Source organism: Buteo buteo, chromosome 32 (assembly GCF_964188355.1).
Source record: "Buteo buteo chromosome 32, bButBut1.hap1.1, whole genome shotgun sequence".
NCBI classification, from domain to species: domain Eukaryota; kingdom Metazoa; phylum Chordata; class Aves; order Accipitriformes; family Accipitridae; genus Buteo; species Buteo buteo.
Window position 1 is genome coordinate 1,188,766 of NC_134202.1, and position 24,640 is coordinate 1,213,405.

The following is a 24,640-nucleotide window of genomic DNA, read 5'->3' on the forward strand; positions in this document are numbered from 1 at the left end:
TAGAGAGGGGCCGGACGGTCTTCCCAGAGTTGCAGCGCGGCTGTGGGCGGAGCTATCATAGAGCTCGGCGCGCAGCGCGCCCGCCTTCCAGCCACAGAGTGATGGCAGAGCGACGCCGCTAAAGGAGGGCGGTGCAAACAGCGGGATTGGGGAGGGGCCTCCCGCTCTCGCCGTCCAATGGGGGCGCGGTGAGCGGGCGGTGCCGTCCAATGGGAGCGCGGGGCCGGCCGCCGCCGCTTTGTCTATATGAGGCGCCGCGGGGCCGCGGGAGCCGCCATTGTCGCCGCCGCCGCGCTCGCAATAGCGCTCCCGCCTTAAAGGGGCCGCGCCAGCGAATCGCCCATCGAGACCGGGTGGGGCCCACCTCTCCGTCACCGCGCCCAGCCCGACCCACGCCGCCACCATGAGGGAGATCGTCCACATCCAGGCGGGCCAGTGCGGCAACCAGATCGGGGCTAAGGTGAACAGCGAGCGGGCAGCGTCGGGTCGGACGGGGCTGCCCCCCCTCCCATTCTTCCCTTGCGGCGCGGCCCCTTTTAAGAAGCCCCTCCCCGCGCGCAGACAAAGGCGGACCCGAATCGAGGCGATTTCAGCCTAAAATCGTTCCTTTCCCACCCGCCGAGGGCCTGAAATGAAAAGCCCTCGAAATAGAGGGGTTCGGCCTCAAAGCGAAGCGGTTCGGCCCCAAAATGGAGGTTTCCGGCCTCAAAATGGGGGCGCTCCGCCCCTCCCCCCCTTTCTTCTCACGCGGCCCCAAAATGGCGGTTTCCCGCCGCGCCTGAGGGCAGCCGCCCCCGAATGCGCCTTTTCAGCCACCAAATAACACTTTACTAGAAAAATGTTATTTTCCCGCCCCCCTGAATTCCCCCTTCGCGATATTCGGCCCCCAAATCCCTATTTTTGCCGGGATTAGGGAATTTTCCGCCCTAAAGCGGGAGGTTAAAGCCCTCGAATTGGGGGATTTAGCCCCCAAATAGGGGTTTTCACGCACCCCTTCCCCAAGCGTTGTTTTAGAAGCCGAAATTGTGCTGGTTTTACCTCAAAATCGTGGCATCCCGCCCCTTGCAGCTTGCTTGGCCCCAGAATGGCGGGTTTTAGCCCCTATAAAACGGGTTTGCACCCTCCTAATCAGGTATTCTGGCCATAGTATATGTGCTTTTCACTCTAAAATGAGAATTTTATGCGCCAGAATAAAGATTACTGCCCCCAAATCGGGGCGTGCCGCCCACAGCATTTCGGCCCCGAAACGGGGGGTTTCTGCCCCAAAAGAAAGGTTTTCCAAGGCCAAAATCAAGGTTTTTGAGCCCCCAAATAGGGGCGTGCCGCCTCTCAAGAGGCTCTTTTGGCTCCAAAGTGGGGAGTTTTTCACCCCCCAAGTGAGATCCTTTTGTCCCACAACAGAGATTTTCTTTTCCAGCTCTAAAATGGCGGTGTGGGACCCAAAATAGAGGGTTTTCAGCTCCTAAATGGAGAGTTTTAGCCTCAAAATCGGAGTGTCCGGCCCCAAGATGGAGGTTTTTCGGCCTCGGAATAAGCTTTGTTCGCTGAAATGGAGGTTTTAGCCCTAAAATGGCCATTTCTGCCCCCCAAAAGAGATTCCGGTCCTGAAATAAAGGTTTTTAGCCCCCAAATGATTGGTTTTGTCCCCAAAATGGATTTTTTTAATGCTAAAATGAGGCTTTCACCCCGCAAAAGCTTTTTCCAGCCCCAAAATGGAGGTTTTCAGCCTCAGAGTAAGATCTTTGTTCTCTGACATGGCATTTTCCAGTCCCCAAACAGATTTATTTTTGCCCCCAAATGGGCTTTTGAGGACCGAAAAGGAGCTTTTTAGCCCCCAAAGGATTTTTTTCAGTCGAAAGTGGAGTTTTACGCAGCTAAAATAGGGGATTCCAGCCCCCAAAATGGAGGTATCCAGCCCCAAAATGGAGGTCCTCAGCTAAAGAATAGGATCTTTGTGCTCCCAAATGCATTTTTTCTGCCCCAGATTAAGGAGTGTTGCTCCAAAATTGAGGGTTTTTTTACTCCCAAGTGGAGTTTTTTTTGATGCAAAATGGTGCATTCCGCCCCAAAATGGATGATTTAGGCCTCGGAATATGCTTTTTTCCATGGCGGAATAATTTTTTTTCTGCTTCACAATAGAATTTTTCCACCCTTTAACATTTTTTTCAGCACCAAAATTTTTTTTTTTTTTGACACTGAAATTAGGCTTTCCCATTCCAAATGTCAGTTTTTGTCCTAAAGTGGACGTTTTTGGCCCCAGAATAGGATCTTTGTGTTGCCAAACCGAGTTTTCAGCCCTCAAAATGGAGGTTTTCCGCCCCAGGATAGGATCTTTGTTCTCTGAAACATCTGAAGTGATGCTTTTTGACCCTAAAAAGCATTTTTCTGCTCCAGAATGGTGTTTTCAACCACACAATTGCAATTTTTAGCCCCAAAATAGGTGTTCCCCGTTCCAGAATTACTTTTTTTTTGTTTACAGCACTGAATTAAAACCTTTTTGTTCCCAAGAAGCATTTTTCTAGCTGTAAACCGAACTTTTCAGCCCCAGAATTGGTTCTTCCCCCCCCTCCGGACTTTTTCATCCCATTATTAAAATTTTAGCTACAAAATGCTCCTTTTCTGCCCCAAACCAGCATTTTTGACCAAAAATTGTAATTTTAGCTCACTAAGCCCTGCAGTGTTTAAACGCCCATAAATGCAGATTTTCAGTCTCCAGAATGATAGTTTTTAACCCAAACCGGCATTTTTATCCCATTTCTCCACCTTCGGCCCCAAATTGAGGCTTTTTGGCATGTTTTCACCCGCAGGGTGTGGCCCTGTCCCCCCCTCCCCCCCCCCATGACCTTGGGGAGGTGTCGGGGTCCCCTGGGTGCCTGCCCCTCCCCCACCCTTTGTTCCCAGCCGCCCCACCCCCATGGGCAGATTTTGAGGAGGGAAAATGAAAATTTGGAGATGTATCTTTTTTGGAGGGAAGGAGTGGGTATTTTTGGGGGGCAAAAGGCAAATTTGGGGTGTTTCTGAAATTAAACATTTTTGGAAGCACCTCCGCATTTCAAATGCTGTTTCCGGTTCCCGCCTGCCCGTTTTTTTGGGGGGGGGTTAACGCCCATGTTTGGCCACGCCCCTGCGGGTGGTGAGGCTCTGCCCCTTTGGAGGCGGGCCCCACCCCTTGAGAATAGACCCAGCCCTCTGAGCTTGGCTCCTCCCCCTTGGACAGGTCCCGCCCCCAGGGTTGGTGCGGCTGGCATTGGCTCCGCCCCCAGGGTTGGTCTTCCTCTAGGCGTGGCCTCCTCCAGTGAGGCCACACCCCCTTTTGCAGTCCCCACCCCCTGGGCTGCCTCCTCCAATAAGATTCCACGCCCTCTCAAGGCTCAGCCCCCAGCGTTGGTTCTTCCAATGAGGCTTCCCCTCCTCCTACCGGCTCCGCCCCTTTAGGCACACTCCTAGATCAAGCTCCACCCTCTATACAGACTCCTCCCACCCCAAGACTGGCCCCACCCACCCTGAAGCCCCAGGGGAGGACCCAGACCTCCCACCCTCCCCGCCTGAAGGGACCCAGGCATTGGCGGGGGTGGGGTGGGTGGGTGGGGGCGGAGCCTTTCTGACCCCGCCCTCTGTCCCCAGTTCTGGGAGGTGATCAGCGACGAACACGGCATCGACCCCACCGGCACTTACCATGGCGACAGCGACCTCCAGCTCGACCGCATCAGCGTCTACTACAACGAGGCCACCGGTACGGTGTCGCCCTGCCCCCCGTCACCCCCCGCCGGTGTCACCCCTCTGTCCCCATCATCCCCCGCCCCACCCCCTCATCCCTCTCTGCCTGAGACCTGACGTGCTCAGCTCACCCGTTCCCCTCCCCCCACCCTCCTTCCACCTCCTCGGGTTTTGGGGTGGTTTCTGGGGGTTTTGGGGGTGGAGGGGTGACGCGGGGTTGTCACCATCACCCCCCTCGGTGACACGGCGGTGTTCCCAGGGGGTAAGTACGTGCCAAGGGCCATCTTGGTGGACCTGGAGCCAGGCACCATGGACTCGGTGCGCTCGGGACCCTTCGGGCAGATCTTCCGGCCGGACAACTTCGTTTTCGGTGAGTCCCCGTGTCACCCTGTGTCCCATGGGGTCCCCCTTGTCCCCCTGCCATGTCCTCCTAGGTGACTTTGGGGTGCCCATTGTGGCAGAGTGGCAGTTGCCTTCATTTGGTGGCTATGAAGCTTCCAGTGGTGGCCACCTTTGGGTGATGATCACCATGGGGTGGGGTGGCGGATCCCCACCGTGGTGGCCCATGGGTGCCCTTCCCAGTGGAATGACACATCCCTCCTTGGTGGCGTTCAGGTGCTTGTCACAGTGGGGTGGCAGGTCCTTATTGTCCCCTTCTTGGTGACCAGTGTCTATCCCTGTGTCCCCAGAGCTCTACTGGGAGGGTTACTGGGGTCCCCAAATCAGGGGAATGAGAGTCCCCTAGGAGATGGGCATCTCGCAGGAGCTCAGGGTACCCATGGGTGGCATGGCGATAACCAAGGAGGATGGTGGAGGTCCATGAGGAGCTCAAGGTACACCAGGGTGGTCTGGAGGTCCCCAAGAAGGATACTAAGAGGTCCCCAAGGAGCTTAGGGTTTCTAAGGGCCAGCTGGAGGTCCCCAAGAAGAGTGATGGTGGTCCCCAAGGACCTCAAGTGTGGACTGGAGGTCCCCAGGGGTTGGAGAGAGGTCCCTGAGGTGCTCAGGGTGCCCAAGGTTGGCATGGAGATGAAGGGAGAGTGATGGAGGTCCCCAAGGTCTTCAGGAATGGGCTGGGGATCTCAAAGGAGGATGATAGAGGTCCCCACGGTTCTTGGGGCTCCCAAGGGTCCGGTAGAGACACCCAGCAAGGGCGATGGAGGTGCTCAAGGCTCTTGAGGATGGGATGGAGGTCCCCAAGGAGCTCAAGGGTGAGCTGGAGATAGGCAAGAGCAGTGAAGGTCCCCGAGGCCCTTAGTGTCCCCACGGATTTGCTAGATGTCTTCAAAGACAGCTATGATTGTCCCCAAGGAGCATAAAGTCCCCATGCACGGGCTGAAGGTCCCCAAGGAGGGTGATGGAGGTCCTCAAGGGTGGACTGGAAGTCACCATGGAGGGTAGTGGATGTCCCCAAGGAGTGCAGGGTCCCCAGGGGTTGGATGGACATCCCCAGGGAGGTCCACAAGGGTGGGATCCAGGTCCCCAAGGTGATGAAGGTTGACTTGAAGGTCCCCAAAGGTGGGATGGAGAGCCCCAAAGTCCTCAAGGTCGGCCTGAAGGCCTCCAAACTGAGCAACCAAAGTCCCCAAAGACCTCGGTTTCTCTCTGGGAGCTCCTCCATGACGTCCCCACCATGTTCCTACCCCAGGCCAGAGCGGCGCGGGCAACAACTGGGCCAAGGGTCACTACACGGAAGGGGCCGAACTGGTGGACTCGGTCCTGGATGTGGTGAGGAAGGAAGCGGAGAGCTGCGACTGCCTGCAGGGCTTCCAGCTGACCCATTCGCTGGGTGGTGGCACCGGCTCCGGCATGGGGACCCTCCTGATCTCCAAAATCCGCGAGGAATACCCCGATCGCATCATGAACACCTTCAGCGTCGTCCCGTCCCCCAAGGTGTCAGACACAGTGGTGGAACCCTACAACGCCACCCTGTCTGTCCACCAGCTGGTGGAGAACACGGATGAGACCTACTGCATCGACAACGAAGCCCTGTATGACATCTGCTTCCGCACCCTGAAGCTGACCACTCCCACCTACGGTGACCTCAACCACCTCGTTTCGGCCACCATGAGCGGCGTCACCACCTGCCTCCGTTTCCCCGGTCAACTCAATGCTGATCTCCGCAAGTTGGCCGTCAACATGGTGCCCTTCCCGCGTCTCCACTTCTTCATGCCCGGCTTCGCCCCTTTGACGTCGCGCGGCAGCCAGCAGTACCGCGCCCTCACCGTCCCTGAGCTCACCCAGCAGGTCTTCGACGCCAAAAACATGATGGCCGCCTGCGATCCCCGTCACGGCCGTTACCTCACGGTGGCTGCCGTCTTCCGAGGTCGCATGTCCATGAAGGAGGTGGACGAGCAGATGCTCAACGTTCAGAACAAGAACAGCTCTTACTTCGTCGAGTGGATCCCCAACAACGTGAAGACGGCCGTCTGTGACATACCACCGCGTGGTCTCAAGATGGCCGTCACCTTCATCGGCAACAGCACGGCCATCCAGGAGCTCTTCAAGCGTATCTCGGAGCAGTTCACGGCCATGTTCCGGCGCAAGGCCTTCCTCCACTGGTACACGGGCGAGGGGATGGACGAGATGGAGTTCACCGAAGCAGAGAGCAACATGAACGACCTTGTCTCGGAGTACCAGCAGTACCAGGATGCCACCGCTGAGGAGGAGGAGGATTTCGGTGAAGAGGCCGAAGAGGAGGCCTGAAGGCTGGTCGTCCTAGGAGAGCCCCTCGGCCTTTGCTGTCATCGTCATCCTCGGAGAGCCCTCGTCCTTCACCGTTGTCCTCGGAGAGCCCTCGTCCTTCACCGTTGTCCTCGGAGAGCCCTCGGCCTTCAGCGTCATCGTCCTTGGAGAGTCCTTGTCCTTCATCATCGTCCTCAGCCTTCATCAGTGTCCTCGGGGAGCCTTTCATCTTCATCATTGTCCTCTGCCTTTGTTGGTGGCCTCGGAGAGCCCTTGGTCTTCCCTGTTGTCACTGGAAAGCACTTGGCCATCGTCATCATCGTTGGAGAGCCCTCGGCCTTCGTCACCGTCTTCAGAGAGCCCTTGTCCTTCACTGTGGTCCTTGGAGAGCTCTTGGCCTTCGTCATCATCCTCAGAGAGCTGTTGTCCTTTGCCGTTGTCAACAGAAAGCCCTCATCTTTTGTGATTGTCACCGAAAAGCTCTTGGCCTTCATCATGGTTGTCATCAAAGCCGTTGTCACTGGAGAGCCCTTGGCCTTCGTCATCGTCATCCTCAGAGAGCCCTCAGCCTTTGTCATCATCCTTGGAGAGCCCTTGGTCTTCACCGACATCATTGTCACCAGAGAGTCCCAGTCCTTCATCATGGTCACTAGAGTCCTTCGTCATCGTCACCAGAGTCCCAGTCCTTCATCATGGTCACTAGAGTCCTTCGTCATCATCACCAGAGAGTCCCTGTCCTTCATCATGGTCACTGAAGAGCCCTTGTCCTTCACCATCCTCATCGTCACTAGAGAGTCCTTGTCCTCACACAGCCCCCGTCCTTCATCATTGTCACCGGAGCGTCCCTGTCCTTCACCACCATCTTTGTTCCCACCCCCTCTCCGTTGTCACCGTCACCAGAAGGCCCCTGTCCTTGCAGAGCCACCCTCCCCTCCGGGTCACCCTCCACGTCCCCCACTGCTGGGGGTGACATCACCACTAAATTATTGCAGCCCCCAGGCACCCAATTCGCCGCCTTTTCCACCCAAACCCACCACTCCAGCTGCAGGGGGCTCTTGGGTGGCCCTGTCACCCATGTCCCCGGCCGGGGGCTCTCCTGTCCCCTCCCCCCCCAACTCCATAATATTTTGGTTCGTTTTTCCCCTTTTTAAGCGCTTTTTTTTTTTTTTTTAATTTTCCTTTTTTTTTTTTTTTTTTTTTCATATTGAAAAGCCGCCCCCGGGCGAGGAATAAACCCGGGATGTAAAGCCACCACCGTGTCCCTTGTCCCCTTCCTGTTCCCATGTCACTTGGGGGGGGGCCTTCAGGTCCAAGTAGGGGGTCCCATGTGGATCCCCACATCCTTGGGGTCTCCTCCGGGTCCCCGGGGGGGGGTGGGGGTGGTGGTCTGTGTCCCACTTGCGTTCCCCCCCCACCTCTAGATGTCCCCGTGGGGGGGGTGTGGGGTGACTGTGTCCTCTTTAAGGTCCCCATGTCCTTGGGTGTCCTCTGTCGGCCCTGCCTGCCCCCCCAGGTCCTTTCTGTCCCCTTTAGGGTCCCTCGGGGGTGGGGGGAGTGGGAGTCCCCTGTCCCCCACCCCCTGTGTCCCCTCTGGGGTCTGCCATAGTACCCACGTCACCTTTGGTGACACTCCCCCCACAAGTCTTCCAGCTGGTGTCACTCTGTCCCCATATCCCCTCTGGGTCCCCCTACCATGAGGTCCCACCACTGTCCCTTCTGGGGACACCCGTGTCCCTTCTGGGGGTCCCCACACCCGCTGACCCCTGAGGGACCCAGGTCTGGCCAGTGCAGACGCAGCAGCTTTAATGATGTGGGGACATGTCCTCCACCCTGGGGACACACCAGCCGCTGAGGGGGTAGGGGGGGATGGCACTGGGGGTTGGTGGCACTTTGGGGACACATTAGCACTGTGGGGTGGTGGCATCTCGGGGTGGTGGCACCATGGGAGGACACTAGTGCAGCGGAATGGTGGCACTTTGGGGACATGGCGGCACTGTGGGGTAGTGGCACTTTGGGGACACAGCATCGCTGGGAGCTGGTGGCACTTTGGCGAGGAGGTTCCAGGAGATGGTGACACCGTGGGGACAGGGGCTCCAGGGGGTGGCGACACCTTGCAGGTAGGGTGGCGCGGTGGCACTTTGGGGACACGGTATCGCTGGGAGGTGGTGGCACTTAGGCGAGATGGGGGCTCCAGGGGGGGTGGTGACACTTTGGGGACGCGGTGGCACCAGCTCAGGCCTGGCACTCGGACTTCTTCTGGGCGGCCTGTGGGGACAGACGGGAGACTGAGGAGCGGGCCCAGATGTCGTGGCGTCCCCATGCCCAGGGGACCCAGGTGTGACAGCCCCCCTCCCCCAAAGGACCCAGGCATCCTGCCCACCTGGGTGACGCTGACGCCCGTGAGGGCCTCGACGGTGGCGGGCAGGCGGGTGACGACGTCCAGGATCTCCCCCGGTAACCGCGACACCCCGATGTCCCCGGAGCCACCGGCCACCAACGTCACGCGCCGTGTCCCCAGCAGCGGCTGCGCTACCGCCTCTGCCACCTGCCCCCAAAACAGCGGCTTTTGTCCCCAAAATACACAGATCTCGCCCCAAAATCTGCCCGTGGCACCCCGAAATCCCCCTCCCCGTTGCCGCCTGTTCCAAAATTGCCATGTTTCACCCCAAAATTATTTCTCAGCACCCCCAGATCACACCCCAAAATCCCCAGATCTCACCCCCAAATCTGCCTGCAGCACCCCCAAATCCCCCTCCCCATTAGCGCCTGTTCCAAAATCACATTTCACCCCAAAATACTCTGTCGGCACCGCAAAATCCCCAGATATCACCCCCAAATCTGCCTGCGGCACCCCAAAATGCCCCTCTTCCATCGCTGAGTGCTCCAAAATCACCACATTTCACCCCAAAATACTCTCTTGGCACCCCAAAATCTGCCTGTGGCACCCCCAAACCCTTCCCTTCCATTGTCGCCTTATCCAAAATCACGTTTCACCCCAAAATATTCTCGGTGCCCCCAAGTTCCCAGATCACATCCCAAAATCCCCCCGATCTCACCCCAAAATCTGCCTGTGGCACCCCAAAATCCCCCTCTTATGTCACTGCCTGCTCCAAAATGGCCACGTTTAACCCAAAAATCTGCCTGTGGCACCCCAAAATCCCTCTCCCCATCGCCGTCTGTTCCAAAATCACCATGTTTCACCCCAAAATACTCTGTTGGCACTCCAAAATCCCCAGATCTCACCCCAAAATCCCCAGATCTCACCCCAAAATATGCCCGCAGCACCCCAAAATACCCTCTTCCATCACTGCCTGTTCCAAAATCCCCATGTGTCACCCCAAAATCTGCCCATGGCACCCCAAAGTTCCAAGATCTCACCCCAAAATCTGCCCACAGCACCCCAAAATCCCAAGATCTGACCCCAAAACCTGCCTCTGGCCCCCCCAAATCCTCTCCGTGCTCAGCTGTCCCAAAATGTCTTTCACCCCAAACCCACCCCTTAACCCCCCCCAATTCCTCCCTCTGCCCCTCCTAGACTGCCCCCACCCCATAGGGGCACCCCAAAACACCTCCTGGGACCCCAAAATACCCCCGGGGACCCCCAGATCCCCCCTGACAACCCACAAACCACCCCAAATCCAATGGGGGGTACCCCAAATCTATGGGGGGCACCCCAAAATACCCCATGGGACCCCAAAATACCCCCTAGGGACCCCAAAATACCCCCTAGGACACCCCCAAACCACCCCTAGTCCATGGGGGGACCCCTAAACCATGGGAGGGACACCCCAAAATACCCCATGGGGACCCCAAATCCCCCCAGGACACCCCCAAACCACCTCAAATCCATGGGGGGGACCCCAAAATACCCCATGGGGAGCCCAAATCCCCCCAGAACACCCTCAAACCACCCTCCAAGTCCACGGGGGGGTACCCCATATCTATGGGGGACCCCAAAATAGCCCCTTGAGACCCTATAGGGACCCCAGATCCCCCCAGGACACCCCCAAACCACTCCTACTCCATGGGGGGACACCAAAATACCCCCTTGAGACCCTATAGGGACCCCAAAACCCCCCCGGACATCCCCAAATTTCCCCCAGGACACCCCCGCCCACCTCTACTCCATGGGGGGTACCCCAAACCCATGGCAGGGACACCCCAAAATACCTGGGGGAGCCGCTGCAGCACCATGTCGACGACGGCGGCCTCCTGGTACTGAGCGAACGCCTCGGCCTTCGCCGCCGTCTGCGCCGCCTCCGCCCGCGCCCGGGCGGCCACCGCCGCCGCCCGCGCCGCCCCCGTCACCTGCGCGGCACGCCGGGGTTAGCCAGACACCTGGGGCCCCTGTCATGGCCCCGCCCCGGCCCCACCCAGACACCTGGGTCCCCCGTCACACCCCGCCCTGGCCCCTCCCAGATGTCTGGGTCCCCGGTCACACCCCAGCCCCGCCCAGGCACCTGGTTCCGCCCCCCCAGACTCACCTTCATGGCTTCAGCCTCAGCCTCCGCCTGCATCATCATCTGCGACCTGTGGAGGGGTGGGGCTTGAAAAAAAGGGGTGGAGCTTCGAGATGGGAGGGGCAGGGCAGTCTTCCCATAAGGTGGGGCTTAGAGGGGTGTGGCCTCCCATTGAGGGTGTGGCCCAGGTGATACCCAGGGGGTTTGGTCAGGGGGCTGTGGCCTGGTAGAAGGGGGCGTGGTTCTCCTAGAGGGGGCGTGGCCTCCCTTCAAAGAGACATGCCTTCTCTTAAAAGGGGCATAGCCATAGGAGAAGCCTGCTTCATAGGGGTGTGGCCTACGAGGGGGCAGGGCTCTCTTTTAAAGGGGCAGTCTTCTCTTAAATCGGCCATGACTTCCATGGGGTAGGGCCCACCAAAATGGGGGTGTGGCTTACTGGAAGGGGGCGGGGCTGCCTTCAAACCTCCCTTAAAGAAAAGCATGAGTTCAGAGTGATGGGGCCCAGTGCCCCTTTAAAGGGGCCTAGCTTCCCTTAAAGGGGAAACGGCTTCGCCCATGGTGGGGGGACCCACCAAGATGAGGGTGTGGCTTGGAAGACTGGGGCGGGGCTCCTCTTTAAAGGGGCATGGCTTCACCCGAGGTAGTGGGACCCACCGGCTGGGGGCGGGGCTCGCTGGGGAAGGGGCGGGGCTCACCGCTGGGCCTCGGCCAGGCGCTCGAGGCGGTAGCGCTCGGCCTCGGCGGGTTTGCGGACGGTGGCCTCCAGCTCGCGCTCACGGCGGCCGATCTCGTGCTCCTGCAGCTGCGCCTGCTGCGCCCGCTCCACCACCAGCACCTGCGCCCGCTGCTCCTCGATCTGCTGCTTCGTCCTCGCCACCTGCGCCCGCGGCACCCCTCAGCCCCGTGACGGCACCCAGGCGGGTGGAAAGAGTGCGGGGGGACCCAGGCAGTTGGGAGAATTCAAGCACCCCAAGGGACCCAGGTGTTTCGGGGAGGCGGGGGGAACCAAGGTGCTGCAGAGACCCAGGTGTCCAGGGGATCTGAGTGTCATGGGGGGACCCAGGCACCTGGGGGGGCCTCGGGTGCCTTGGGGGGACACCTAAGCATCCCAGGAGACCTAGGTCTTAAGGGGGAACCCAAGTGTTTATGGGGGACCCCGGGATCTGCAGGATACAGGTGTTTAGGGAGGACCCAGGCATCTGGGGGAGGGACTCAGGCACTGTGGGGCTGCATGGGGGGGACCCAGGTGCCCTGGAGAGGGGACTCAAGTGTCCCAGACCATGTCAAGTAGGGACCCAGGCATGTGGGGGTCCCAAACATCCCAGGGAGGAGACCCAGGCATGTCAGGACAGGGGACACCCAGGCACCTGGGGGGACACCCAGGTGTTCTGATGTACCTGCAACTGGTAGGCCAGGTCGGCCTGGGCCTTGCGGGCATTGACAGCGGCATCGCAGAGCGCCTGCTGCACCTGGAAGTCACGCTGGGCCTGCGCCATCGCCGTCTCACTCAGCAGCTGCGCAGAGACCTGCTCCTGGCGCGCCCGTGCCTCCTGTGGGGACATGGGAGATGCTGGGGCACACATGGACAAGGAGGAATACAGAAGGATGTGGGGACAGTAAGAGATTGGTGGGCATGGGGACACTGCAGGGACAGCAGGGGATGCTGGGGGCTGGGACATGGTGACACCATGGGACTAGAGAGGTGGGGGGACATTGGGGGACATGGGGACACCAGGGGACAGGGGAGATACTGGGAAACCATAGGCATGGGGACATTGAGAGGGGGCCCATTAGGACACAGGGCGTTAGGGGGGGTCAGGAGGAGACCGGGGAGCCCAGGGACATTGAAGGGGGACACGGAGACATTTAGGAACAATCTGGTGACATCAGGGGTGCAGGGGGGAGACGGCACTGGCACATTGAGGGGGGATCTACAGACCTCAGTGAGGAAATGGGGGGGACGTGGGCACATACAGGACACAGGGAGGGGGCCCAGGGGGACTCGAGGGTGATAGAGGTGACAGACTCACACGGATGCCGGCGTCCCGCTTGGCCTCGGCCTCCCCCACACGGGCATCGCGCTGGACCTGTGCCGTGCGGCCCTTCCCCAGCGAGTGCAGGTAGTCCTGGGGACAAGGGGACATGGGGACACTGTCACACTCCTTGTCTGTCCCCAACCCTGGCCATCTATGCCCCAGCAAGCGCTGGTGGCCCTGGGGACACTGGAGACAGCCCCATTCCTGTATGGTGTCCCCATGTCTGTCTGGATGTCCCCAGTCCCTGCACCCACCCTGGTGACCCTATTCCTACCCAGGAACAGTGTCCCTGTCCCCATCCTTCACCTGATGTCCCCACCCCCATATCCCTGTCCCCACAACACCACTTCTCTGTCCCTGTCCCACTGTTTCCAGCTCTCTGTCTCCTTTCTCTGTCCCCACGTCCCTTTTTCTGTGACCCCCATCCCTGGGTCACTGTCTCCATCTCTAGGTCACTGTCCCCATCCCCACAGCTCCCTGTACCTCCATGTCCCCAGCCCCACTGACCCCACCAATGCCTATGTCGTGCCTGCCATGTCCCTGGTGCCACTTGACCATTGTAGACATCTTTCAGGATGTAGCTGACCACGCTGATACCCACATGCCCACTGTGTCCTGCTTGGTGCCACCTGGTTGTCACGGATGTCCTTTAGCGGGTACGTAACCATGTTGACACCCTTGTCCCCACCGTGTCCCCTTGTGTTCCCCCTCGTGTCCCCCCCCCGGTGCCACCTGGTCATCGTGGATGTCCTTCAGGGTGTAGCTGACCACGCTGATCCCCATGTTGACGAGGTCGGATGAGGCCACTTTGAAAACCTGTTCTGAGAACTTCTGCCGGTCCTTGTAGATCTCCTGGGGGTGGGACACCAAGGGGTGGGGCTTAGGGTGGGTGGGGGCATGGGGGCATGGCCTCCCAAGGGGGTGGGACCACCAGGGTAGGGTTTGGGTCAAGGGGTAGTGCTCCCACCAGGGGAGTGGCCTCAAGAAGAGAGGGTGTGGCCTCCATGAAGGGTGTGGCTTCACAGCCTAAGGGGCTTCTGCCAGCATGCCTAGGGGTGGGGCTTCCACCTGGGGGTGGGGCTTTGGGGGGTGGGGCACCCACCAGGGGGTGGGGCATCAGGGCGGGGCTTCCACGGGGAGGGCGGGGCTTTGTAAAAGGAACATGGCTGGCCCCCAGCAGCAAGGTTGGCCCCCAAGGGGTGTAGCTGGGCCTCCCCCCCCCTCACCTCCACAGTCATGTGGGCCATGATGGCGCGCTGGTGGCCCTCGAGAGTCTCTAGGGCGATCTGGGCGATCTCGCTCTCCGACTTGCCCAGGAACATCTGGCAGGCGGCTGCCAGCATCTCCTTGTTCTGCCCCTGGATCTTCACCTGAACCCGGCCAGGAGAACAGCCAGCCTTGCACGAGCGCCTTGCACGCTCACACACACCCCTGGCATGCTTGCACACGCCCTGAGGGCAGGGGGTCCCACCGCTGCAGCATGACCCCTTTAAGAGCTATAAGCCCACCATGATGAGGCCCTTTTAAAATACTGCTGCTCCTTATCAAAGCAGGGGATGGGATGACAGTGCCCTTTTAAGACAGTGCTGCCCCCCCCCCCCCCTTGCAGGGGGTCGGGGGGGGGGTGCCCACCACTACAGGACCCTTTGAAGGGGATGCTGCCCCCTCCCAGAGAGTGTTGGGGAGGGGGATTCCCCATGGCAGGGCCATTTTAAGGGACACCCCCTCCCCCCAACAGCACTGGGTGGGGCCCGCCCCAGCACCACTTAAAAGGGGCAGCACCGGTCCCTCCTGAGGAGGGGTGGTGGCAGCTGTAGGGACACGGGGGACGGGAACATGGGGGGGACGGGGGGGGGTTACCTGAGCGATGCCGGTGACGGAGATAGGGACGCCGTGGCGGGTGTACACCTTCTCACTGCGCACGTTGAGGGTCAGGGTGTTCAGGGAGATCCTGGGGGAGGACGGGTCACCCCACTGCCACCCTGTGTCCCCCATATTCCCTCCCATGTCACCACATCCCCCCTCCTGTGGCCCCCCCCCCCCCCAGTTCCTGTGTCACCCCCCTTGTCACCACATCCCCCCCTCCTGTGTCACCCCCCACCCTCCCTCCTGTGCCCCCCCCAGCTCCTGTGTCACCCCCCTTGTCACCCCATCCCCCCCTCCTGTGTCACCCCCCACCCTCCCTCCTGTGCCCCCCCCAGCTCCTGTGTCACCCCCCCTTCGTGTCACCCCATCCCCCCCTCCTGTGCCCCCCCCCGCCCCAACGTGTCCCCTCACCGCTGGATCTGCTGCAGACACGGCACCACCAGCACCCTCCCCCCAGCCACCATGACGGGGGGGCTGCGGCAGAAACCTGTGGGGACATAGAAGTAAATGGCGACCCAGGAATCCCGGGGCAGGGAGGGGGAGGCGACACCCAGGAGTCTGGGGGGGGGGGGGGGGGGGGCGACGGCGACTCACCCGACACCACCATGGCCTCGTTGGGGCCACACGTGAAGAACATCTCGGCGGGGATCTGCGGGGAGACCCCGAAATGAGACCGGGGGAGCCGGCACCCCCCCCCCCGTCGCCTCAGCCGCTCCGGTCCTCCCGCTGAGGCGCGGCCCCACCCACCGCGGAGCCTCCACGATCCCGACAGCCTCTGCGGCAGAGCCGACTTCCCTCCCTTTCTCCCCGTTCTGCCCGGCGACCCGGGACGTCACGAGTTGCTCGCCTCTCTATTGGCCGCGCCGCCAAAGGCGGGAAGGGTGGTCTACGGCTCTGTGAGGAGGGAGGGAGGGACGCCATGTTGTGGCCGGACGGGTTGGGAGTGGGGTGGGCCGGTGAGTCGGGGTGGGGGGTAAACGGCACTGGGGGAGGAGAATGTTATTGTAGGGTTTCCTGGGGCCGTGCACAAACACTTGCAGAGCCCTCTCTGGTGCTGGGGGGTGTGTTAGTGTTATTGTAGGGTCTCTTGGGGCCGTGCACAAACACTTGCAGAGCCCTCTCTGGTGCTGGGGGGGGTGTGTTAGTGTTATTGTTATTGTAGGGTCTCTTGGGGCCGTGCACAAACACTTGCAGAGACCTCTCTGGTGCTGGGGGGGTGTGTTAGTGTTAGTGTTATTGTAGGGTCTCTTGGGGCCGTGCACAAACACTTGCAGAGACCTCTCTGGTGCTGGGGGGTGTGTTAGTGTTATTGTAGGGTCTCTTGGGGCCGTGCACAAACACTTGCAGAGACCTCTCTGGTGCTGGGGGGTGTGTTAGTGTTATTGTAGGGTCTCTTGGGGCCGTGCACAAACACTTGCAGAGACCTCCCTGGGGCTGGGGCGGGGGAGAGGGTGGAATGTTACTGTAGGGGGCTTGGGGGCACTTTACACCCACGGGCACAGTTCCTGTTTCCACCAAATATATTGTTAGCAAAACCAGCTGCGTTTTAATGCTGTTTCACCCACATCTGCAGTTCCCTCTGGGGTCGCATCAGAGCTTCGGGGTGACTCGGCGCTTTGAAACACGGTCTGCGGCTGGGTGCTGTTTGTCTGCGTCTCCAGAAATGCGAGCGGACCCGGTGCCCCCCGCCACTTTCCTCACGCTGTGGCTCTCCACCAGGTTGGTCTTGCTCCTGGCAGAACTTGGGGGTCAGTCACGGCAGAAAGAGGTGGCGATTTTGTCCCTGGGTGGGGGGTGGCTGGAGCTCATGCTTGTTGGGGATGTGAGGGTTAAAGGTGACCTGGGCTACAGTGACCATTAGGTGGCGAGCTCAGGATCCTGAGGGCGAAGAGGGTGAAAAGCAAGGTCGCAACCCTGGACTTCAGGAGAGCACTTTGACTTCTTCAGAGATCTGCTTGGAAGAATCCTGTGGGATAAGATCGTGAAGGGAAGGGTGTTACCAAAATAGATTTGCTTGTGTTTTTCTTTTCTTCTAGTTCATACCTGGGTATCAGAAAGAAGGTAGCAGAAGTACACACTAGCTAAAATCCCCAGTTTGGCTTGGTGTTTTCTCACAGCAAACCCACTTGTACAGGCAAAGTCACTCTTGGTCAAGTTCTCTTGCGCAGGGCTTTGAAGCCATCTTTACCTTGTAGCTTTTTCTTGTATAATAAGCAGAGGGCCCAAGAAAACTGGTTGATGTTCACAGATGACCTCTGTGTTTCCCGTGTTCCACCCCCTTGCTCAAGAGACCACTTCCACTGGGGCTGGCAAAGCTGGACGTGTCCATTTGCGCTTGTGGGGTGTAGCACCAAGTAATTTAAAGGCACACAACAAACACATACAGAAAAAACAATAAATGTATCTCTACAATAATGCTTTGAATCACGTGCCCACCCATCCTGTCAGGGAATTAAACCACTCAGCCCACCAGGCACCACCGGTAGATTGTTTTGTTTGATGCATTAAGTCCTGGAGATGCTGAATGTCATCCTCTATGCTGGCTGATTCATCAGTTATGTTGAAGAAACACATGCCTTTGAAATCGAAGCAGTGTTCATGGTGTCAAAGGAGGAGATGGTCCACTGCCAATCAGTTTTGTAATGTTTGTTGATATGTGACCACTACCTACTCAGAAAAAGTAGCAATGAGGAACGCTAATACCAAAATCACTTAGCATAGCATAATTCTGTAATACAGCTACTGGGATTGGCATGCCAATGAAGGTCATTGTCAAAAGATCTGCAGCTGTTAATCTTCCCGTAATAAAAAAGGCAGATGAGTTAGTTACAGTAGAGGCTAATGAAATCCAAGTATTTGCATGTTGATCTTGCGGAAATGTATTCAGGGCACATGCTTGTCGTACAAGATGACAAAGCACGACGAGCCAACCTGTGGTAAGGGAGGAAAATGGGAGTGTTGTCTCCTTGCAGTAATACATATGCTGTTGCTCCAGCTCTTTCAGCAAATATTAGTCCGGGTTTGAAAAGCTGATGTGGGGCAGTTGCCCACATGGATTGGAGAGCTATGGCTAGGTCTTTAAAGTCTGAGGGAGATAGGGCCCCTTTTATTTTGTCCCACCCTTTCACCAGGCCTTCCAGGTTGGGAGTGGGCAACCGGTCCATCACCTCCCTGGGGATGATTCCCTTTGAGATACCCTCTGTCCACAGTGTATGTCTTTTATTGTCAGGAGGCTGTGTCAACCTCGTCAGAGGTGGGAGTCGAGAATCGTACAGGGGCTTAGGTTCTATTTCTCCATTCTCTTCCACCATCCTGAAGTCTGCTTTAGATTTTGTCTCTCCCTAAGTGGTGAATCCCATCCGTCTCCCGTAATTAATCACTTCCTGTGTTATTTCTCCCCATGTCATCTCTGGGGGGCCTCCCCTTCTTCGGGATGCTCTCAAGCGATCTTGTAGTTGTACTGTATACAATTTCAAGGCATCAGGCAGTCTCCTTATAAGAGGATGCAAGCTTTCAGGGTCTGTCGTGTATTGCATGGGAGATGACTGTTGTGGAATCAGGAATCGATTGTGCATCCACTGGAGACAGGCAGTTTTTTGTACACTCCAAAATGTGACCCACTGTAGGTGTTTTAATTGAAAAAGGGTCTCCCCTCTCCATAGGATCCAATCCACATGCCCAATATGCTACTCTTTGGGTCAGGGACCACAGCTTTCTATTGTCATCTGTAATTAGGAAAACTCCCAGACCCCCAATATCCCCTTGCCTTATCCTCACTTAGCAGGATGTGGTCATCCCCAGCAAGGGATATTCTCCACATACACTCAGTTTCCATTTCTTGGGGTCCCTGGGAATATTTTTCCTGAATTTTAGCCAGATCAGTGGGGGAATAATAGACAATGTGGGTGGTAACTTGTTGGGCTCCTCCTTGGCCACCATCCACAGTCTCGGCCTTAAATCAAAGACTGCATTGTGACTTCCCCCATCCGAAGAGGAAACATTTCCCTTATCTGTCCTAGGTCTTCAAAAGGATATGATTTTGATTCTTTTTCCCCATCAGAGTCTTCATCCACATTCTCTACAACAATCTGGGAGCAAATTTCATCTAATTGCTCCCTTAATACCCTTTTCCACTCCAAAGCCTCCATCAGAGCAGTATGTAACCTCTGGTTAGTCACTCGCTCAGCGGCAAGTTGATCAGAGACACTTCTTGTCTCATTTTCCAAATGCTCCTGCAAAACCGTCGCTAAATCTTGAAAGGATTTTATCATCTTTCCTTCTGCTTGTCGGGTCACATGTTTGTTCCATGGTGCTGCCACAAGAATGGCTCCTAAAACCACACAAACCAATGTTATGCCAAGGGGGAAGAGTTGGGCATGGTAACCTTCTAATCTCTCCAGGAGAGAAGTAGGTCTATGGTCAGATCTCCCAGGGGGGAGCATAATGGGGACACAATTACAAGGATCAGATGTTTTTAGTAGTCCGCTGGGGACTACCTCTACACACGGACCTCACAGGGAGACCGCAACAAAATCAGATTAAGTTCTCTGAGTACCATCTCCCCTTGTGTATGAGTCCTCTCAGAGAGGGGTCACAGTAAGGACCTAGTCCCACTGATTGCGTTAGCAACACCAAGGAAATCCTGCTGGCTACGCCAAAAATGTCATGACCCGGACTGGACAGACCAGGGAGTCATGCTGAATTCGGAATTCCATTGGGCTAAATTAAGGTGAAACGACACCAAACAATCAGTTAAAGATTTTATTCATGACAGAAGCAAACTGCACTTGGGAGGCATAACAGTAGGTGGCGTGGTTTCTTGCAACAGGAATAGGCATGGAACTATCTCTGTAACCCGTGGTAACCATATACATCAGTTTAGGGAATAAGGAGAGAAAAGGAAAAAGAAAGAGAACGATATCACCGGCCCTGGATCCAGCATTGGTTCAGCCGGCTGAGGGGTCCAGTCGGCCAAGGGGTCCAGTTCCGGCGGGCTTGTGCACACGGGGCTTCAATTCATGTGCTTTTACCATCTTTGCCCCTCCTTTGGGAGTGCACTCGAACTCCTTAGGCTAATTAGATGCCCTGATCAGTTTGTGAGCCTTTGGGCTTGGGGGTCGTTTGGGGAGCAACCTCCCCATCCCTGCAGATGTGATCTTTCGCCATGCACGGTGAGCTGCCCTGCCCAGCCTATCCAAAGCAGCGTTATCAGAACAGGGAGCTGCGCACCCTCCGGCACGCTCTCCCCCTCCTGTTGCTGATGTCCGGTGCTGAACGGCTTCTCTTCACCTGTGGCTCCTTGTTAGGCAGAGTTCATTCAGAGTTCTTTGTTAGGCAGAACTTGCCCCGCCACAATATTTGAGACATTAACTCTTTCAGTCTCTAATACCCGTACAGGGTTCACTGGTGTGAGGGACAGTGGGAACAGGGGACACTGGGTGACTCTGGGTGGGGGGGTCCCGCGGGTGGGGTCTGGGGGTCCCGGGGATTGATGGGCTCCTGGGGGGGGGGGGTCCCATGGGTCCCCTGTGTTCCCGCCCCCAGCCTCCGCCTTCCTCCAGCTCTTTTGCTTTATCCCAGTCTGCGGGAATGCAATCCGCCTGGCACCCAGAGACGTCCGAGGTGGCTCTAGGCTGACGTTGGAGGGAGGGTGGAAGGAGGGAGGTAGCGGTGCCACTGGGGCGGGGCTTGAGTCGTTGCGGGGTTTGGGAGTCCACGCAGTTGTGGGGTCGGAGCAGTTGTGGGGTCGGAGCGGAGCAGCGTGATGGGGCTGGGCCGAGGGCTGGGACTGGAGCTGGGGCTGCTGCTGGGGCTCCTCAGCGGGGCGGTGAGCGGTGAGCACAGCTGGGGATGCGGGAGCCCTGGGCACTGGGATCCCCCTAGACCGTCCTCTTGGCACCAGGAACCTTCCTGGGCACTGGGACCCCTTCAACCCCTCCCTTTCCTACCACCCCAGTCCCCCTCCCCAGTCACAGGGACCCCCTGGGAACACTCCCCCACACCTCCAGTTCCTTCTTCCCGGGGCCCCCCCCGGATCCCCCTTTTCTGAGAACCAGGACACCTCCCCCACCCTGCCTCAGACCTTCCTGCTCCCTTGGACCCTCCCTTAGATCTGCTTTCTTGAACTCTGGGACCTCCCTGGCCCCCCCTTCCCGGGCATCCCAGGTACCCCACCCCTTGGACACCTCTGGGACCCCCCTTTCCTTGATACCAGTACCCTGCTGGGCTCTCCTTCCCAGGAACCAGGACCCCCCTCCCACACATAACTCACTCATCCACCAACCACATCCCCCCCTGAAGCTGTCCCCCCCGCATCACCCCAGTCTGCTCCCCTTGGACCCCCACCCAGCCTCAGTGTCCACCCCTGGGACCCCTCACCCCTGTCTGCCCCCAGCCCCACTGCCCCCCACCTCTAACCACTCCCTGTGTCCCCACAGAATTGCACTCCCTGCGCTACTTCCATGTGGCAGTGTCAGAGCCAAGCCCGGGAGTCCCCCAGTTTGTATCCATGGGGTACGTGGATGGGAACCTCATCTCACGCTACGACAGCGAGACAGGGAGGACGGTGCCCCGGGCAGACTGGATGGTGGACAACCTGGATCAGCAGCACTGGGATGGTGAGACCCAAATCGGACAGAGGAATCAGCAGGTTTACCGCATCAACCTGGACACACTGCGGGACCGCTACAACCAGAGCGGGAGTGAGTGTGGGGCTCTATGGGGCTGGGCTGGGGCTCCGTGGGACAGGATGGTTCCTTCCCCCTCCTGCTCCAAGATCCTGCCGTGCCCCACGCTACTGCCCCGTGTTGTGCCGGCCCTTCCCTGCCTGGTGTCACTGTCAGAGGGCTCCCAGCCGCCCTGTCCCCCAGCCCGAGGGGGTCCCGGCTGCCCTGTCCCAGCCCCACAGTGCTTGGGATCCCCTGTCCTGGATCCAGGGGGGGCTTCTGGCCACCCCAGCCCAGCGCATCGCCCCACCACACACACACAGTGCCCAGGACCCCAGCCCAGGAGCGGCCGCCACGTCCCAGCGCCTCACCATCCCCACGGCAGTCGAGACCCCCAGAACCAGAGGGGCTCCCACCCCCAGTGTCCCAGGCCCTTGCCCTCCCCATGGTGCTGAGGCCCCCATCCCAGAGCCAGAGGGGCTTCCCCCACCCCATCCCATCTCCTTATCATCCCCGGCCCCAGCATTTGGGACCCGGCCCAGCCCGGTGCTGTCCCGGGGTGCCGTGGGGCTGGGTGCCAGCCCAGCCACGTCCTGGGTGCAGGGGGTCTGCGTCATGGCTTTACGTGACACCCCGAGTGCTGTGGGCCCTGGGCAGGACGGTGGGCAGCTCTCGTGCTGGTACCTGATCCCCCCCAAGGGTCATGCAGGTTTGTGGCGGGGGGTCCGTGCCCCACTGAAGGCCCAGGGCTGCAGCAGCCCCTCAGCCCCATTTCCCTGGTCGTGTTTCAGGGGCTCACACGCTGCAGCACATGCACGGCTGTGACATCCTGGAGGACGGCAGCACCAGGGGGTATCTGCAGGACGCCTACGATGGGAGGGATTTCATCGCCTTCGACTTGGACACGATGACATTCACTGCAGCAGATGCGGTGGCGCAAATCACCAAGAGGAGGTGGGAGAAGGACGGGAGTGAAGCTGCACGGCGGAAGCACTACCTGAAGAACACCTGCATCGAGTGGCTGAGGAAATACGTGAGCTACGGGCAGGCCGTGCTGGAGAGGAAAGGTGAGGGCGAGACGGGGACCCTGGGGACAGGCTGCTGTGGGTGCGTGTGCCGGCTCTCACCGCCACCCCCTCCCCAGAGCCCCCCATGGTCCGAGTGTCAGGGAAGGAGGCCCGCGGGATCCTGACCTTGTACTGCCGCGCTTACGGCTTCTACCCGCGGCCCATCGGCGTCAGCTGGCTGAAGGACGGCGAGGTCAGGGACCAGGAGACCGAGCGGGGCGGCATCGCGCCCAACAGCGATGGCACCTACTACACCTGGGCCTCCATCGAGGCCCTTCCAGAGGAGAAGGACAAGTACCGGTGCCGCGTGGAGCACGCCAGCCTGCCCGAGCCCGGCCTCTTCGCGTGGGGTGAGCCCGGAGACCTTGGGCACGTGGAGCGGTGGTGGGCTGGGGTGGTTCCCCTTCCCCTCCTCACGGTCCTGCTCTCCCCCAGAGACGGAGTCCAACCTGTTCACCATCATCCTGGCGGTGGCTTTTGCCATCCTACTTACTGTTGTCATCGCCGGATTCGCCTTCTGGAAATACAAATCAGGTAAAGTGATGGGGCCGGCGAGGCAGAGGGGTGCGGGAGGAAGGCAGGGGCTGGGGGGCCGGGAGGGGCTGCGGGCCTGAGCTGCTGTGCTCTGGGGAGCTTCTGAGCTTGGCGGCTGTGGGGGATGCTGATGCCTCTTTCTCTCTGCAGGGAGGAAGAAGAAGGGTTGTGATCCGCCATCAGGTGAGTACCGGCAGCAGGTCTGGATCCAGCTGTTGCCCAGTGCTGGGGTGTTCTTGCGGTTCGGGTTTCTAGCTTCTGCTGGCATTTCCCGATCCCCTGTCCTCCCAGTGCTGCCACACTTTAAATCCCCGTAGTGGGGACATATGGAAGAGATCGTGTCTCCTCTCTGGTGCTCACGGCTCCATCCTGCTCCATCCCGGCAGCTCACGGCTGTTTCTCCCTCACAGGCACGGACGGCGGGGCTGACAGCTCAGCCAAAGGTATGGCGTGGGACCAGGGGGGATGGACGGGGCACCCCAGCTCTTTGTGCTCCACTGGGGGACTTGCAGCTGGAGCAACACTGGGCTGTAGGAGGGGGACACCGAGACCCCCAGAGCAGCAGGTTGGGGACAGACAGGTTGCCCTGGGTGACACTGTCTCTTCCTCTCGTCCCTTCAGGGCTCACCGTCTAACTGCTCCACGAGGGGCCAGCATGTGGTTGGATTCGGTCCCCTGCTCTATCGCCGGCTGGACGCAGAGAGGTGCTGGAGGAGGCTGAGAGCTGCCTGCAGAGAGAGCTTGTCACGCTGCGCTTGCCCACCCCTGGCTGTGGTGGTGGCTCTTCTGGGTGGGTGAACATCCTATTTTCTGATACTTGGAGAGCTACAGTTATTACCAATGTTCTTTAATTTTGAGGTTGCAACTGATTTCTTCTACGTGTGTACATTTCTTGGCGTGCACAATAAATGCTGGTCCCCATCCTGTGTCAGGCTGTGTCTCCTCACGCGGTGACTGGGCTGCGCTCGCATCCTCGGGTCGAGGGCTGCGCTGGTTTTGGCTAGGATAGAGTTGATTTTCTTCATCATAGTCCAACGCGGTGCGGTGTTTAGGATTTGTGACCAGAACAGTGTTGGTAACACAGCGATGGATGTGAACAGTGTTGGCACAGCATCGAGGCCTTCTCTGTTTCTCACTCGGCTCCCCCGGTGCATAGATGGGGGATGCGCAAGCTGCTGAGAGGGGACACAACCAGGCAGATGACCCAAACTAACGAGACATTGCAGGCCGTATCCTGTTGTACTCAATGACAAAAAAGGAAAAGAGGGTGTTGAGGGGGACTGGCCAGCTTTTCCTCAGGAACTAGCTGGGTATTGGCATCCTTGTGGTGGAGGTGGCGAGGTCTGAGGCCACGCAGGCAGGCATTGAGAAGAGGGTCTCCTGGTCTGAGGTCGTACAGATGAGCACTGATAAGAAGGTCCCTTGCTCCAAGGCCACACAGATGGGAACAGATAACAAGGTCTCTTGCGCTGAGGCCACGCAGATGGGCACAGATAAGAAGGGCTCTTGGTCCGAGGTCACACAGATGGGCACTGATAAGAAGGGCTCTTGCTCCAAGGCCACAGACCCTGACGTTGAGAAGAAGGTCTCTTGCTCCGAGACCATGCAGTC

At 58.7% G+C, this 24,640-nt stretch overlaps 3 protein-coding genes across 6 annotated transcripts; 2 read left to right on the plus strand and 1 right to left on the minus strand.

Annotated features, from left to right (window-relative positions):
- The first annotated feature begins 255 nt into the window (after positions 1-255).
- On the plus strand, positions 256-7,813 carry LOC142026320 (tubulin beta chain). Its single transcript, XM_075019299.1, has 4 exons — positions 256-460; positions 3,625-3,733; positions 3,977-4,087; positions 5,365-7,813. The coding sequence occupies exons 1-4, from the start codon at positions 404-406 to the stop codon at positions 6,420-6,422; spliced, it is 1,335 nt and encodes a 444-aa protein (XP_074875400.1). The 5' UTR covers positions 256-403; the 3' UTR covers positions 6,423-7,813.
- Positions 7,814-8,187: 374 nt separating this feature from the next.
- FLOT1 (flotillin 1) lies at positions 8,188-15,519 on the minus strand. The gene is made up of 12 exons (XM_075019300.1): positions 15,358-15,519; positions 15,175-15,250; positions 14,758-14,848; positions 14,124-14,267; positions 13,630-13,749; positions 12,892-12,987; positions 12,259-12,411; positions 11,557-11,738; positions 10,886-10,931; positions 10,572-10,709; positions 8,782-8,946; positions 8,188-8,666 (listed from the first exon to the last, which is right to left on the minus strand). The coding sequence occupies exons 1-12, from the start codon at positions 15,398-15,400 to the stop codon at positions 8,634-8,636; spliced, it is 1,287 nt and encodes a 428-aa protein (XP_074875401.1). The 5' UTR covers positions 15,401-15,519; the 3' UTR covers positions 8,188-8,633.
- An 838-nt stretch (positions 15,520-16,357) lies between these two features.
- LOC142026327 (class I histocompatibility antigen, F10 alpha chain-like) lies at positions 16,358-23,906 on the plus strand. Of its 4 annotated transcripts, none has more exons than XM_075019311.1 (8): positions 16,358-16,482; positions 21,201-21,464; positions 22,220-22,495; positions 22,573-22,845; positions 22,931-23,029; positions 23,180-23,212; positions 23,347-23,472; positions 23,651-23,906. In XM_075019311.1, the coding sequence occupies exons 2-8, from the start codon at positions 21,272-21,274 to the stop codon at positions 23,662-23,664; spliced, it is 1,014 nt and encodes a 337-aa protein (XP_074875412.1). In that variant the 5' UTR covers positions 16,358-16,482; positions 21,201-21,271; the 3' UTR covers positions 23,665-23,906. The 4 variants fall into 4 exon arrangements, with proteins under 4 accessions (XP_074875412.1, XP_074875409.1, XP_074875410.1 ...); XM_075019308.1 differs by lacking the exon at positions 16,358-16,482 and adding an exon at positions 20,402-20,597; XM_075019309.1 differs by lacking the exon at positions 16,358-16,482 and adding an exon at positions 20,402-20,597 and having other exon boundaries at positions 23,416-23,472.
- Positions 23,907-24,640: the final 734 nt, after the last annotated feature.

Excerpts from the sequence above, each read along its gene's own strand:
- LOC142026320 (XM_075019299.1), top strand. The coding sequence starts at position 404 with ATGAGGGAGATCGTCCACATCCAGGCGGGCCAGTGCGGCAACCAGATC. Across the intron at positions 3,734-3,976 it reads CTACTACAACGAGGCCACCG|GGGGTAAGTACGTGCCAAGG; the intron begins GTACGGTGTCGC and ends CGGTGTTCCCAG. Across the intron at positions 4,088-5,364 it reads GCCGGACAACTTCGTTTTCG|GCCAGAGCGGCGCGGGCAAC; the intron begins GTGAGTCCCCGT and ends TTCCTACCCCAG.
- FLOT1 (XM_075019300.1), bottom strand. The coding sequence starts at position 15,400 with ATGTTCTTCACGTGTGGCCCCAACGAGGCCATGGTGGTGTCGG. Across the intron at positions 15,251-15,357 it reads CGAGGCCATGGTGGTGTCGG|GTTTCTGCCGCAGCCCCCCC; the intron begins GTGAGTCGCCGT and ends ATGTCCCCACAG. Across the intron at positions 8,947-10,571 it reads TGCTGCAGCGGCTCCCCCAG|GTGGCAGAGGCGGTAGCGCA; the intron begins GTATTTTGGGGT and ends TTTTGGGGGCAG.
- LOC142026327 (XM_075019308.1), top strand. The coding sequence starts at position 20,528 with ATGGGGCTGGGCCGAGGGCTGGGACTGGAGCTGGGGCTGCTGCTGGGG. Across the intron at positions 21,465-22,219 it reads CCGCTACAACCAGAGCGGGA|GGGCTCACACGCTGCAGCAC; the intron begins GTGAGTGTGGGG and ends GTCGTGTTTCAG. Across the intron at positions 22,496-22,572 it reads GGCCGTGCTGGAGAGGAAAG|AGCCCCCCATGGTCCGAGTG; the intron begins GTGAGGGCGAGA and ends CCCCCTCCCCAG.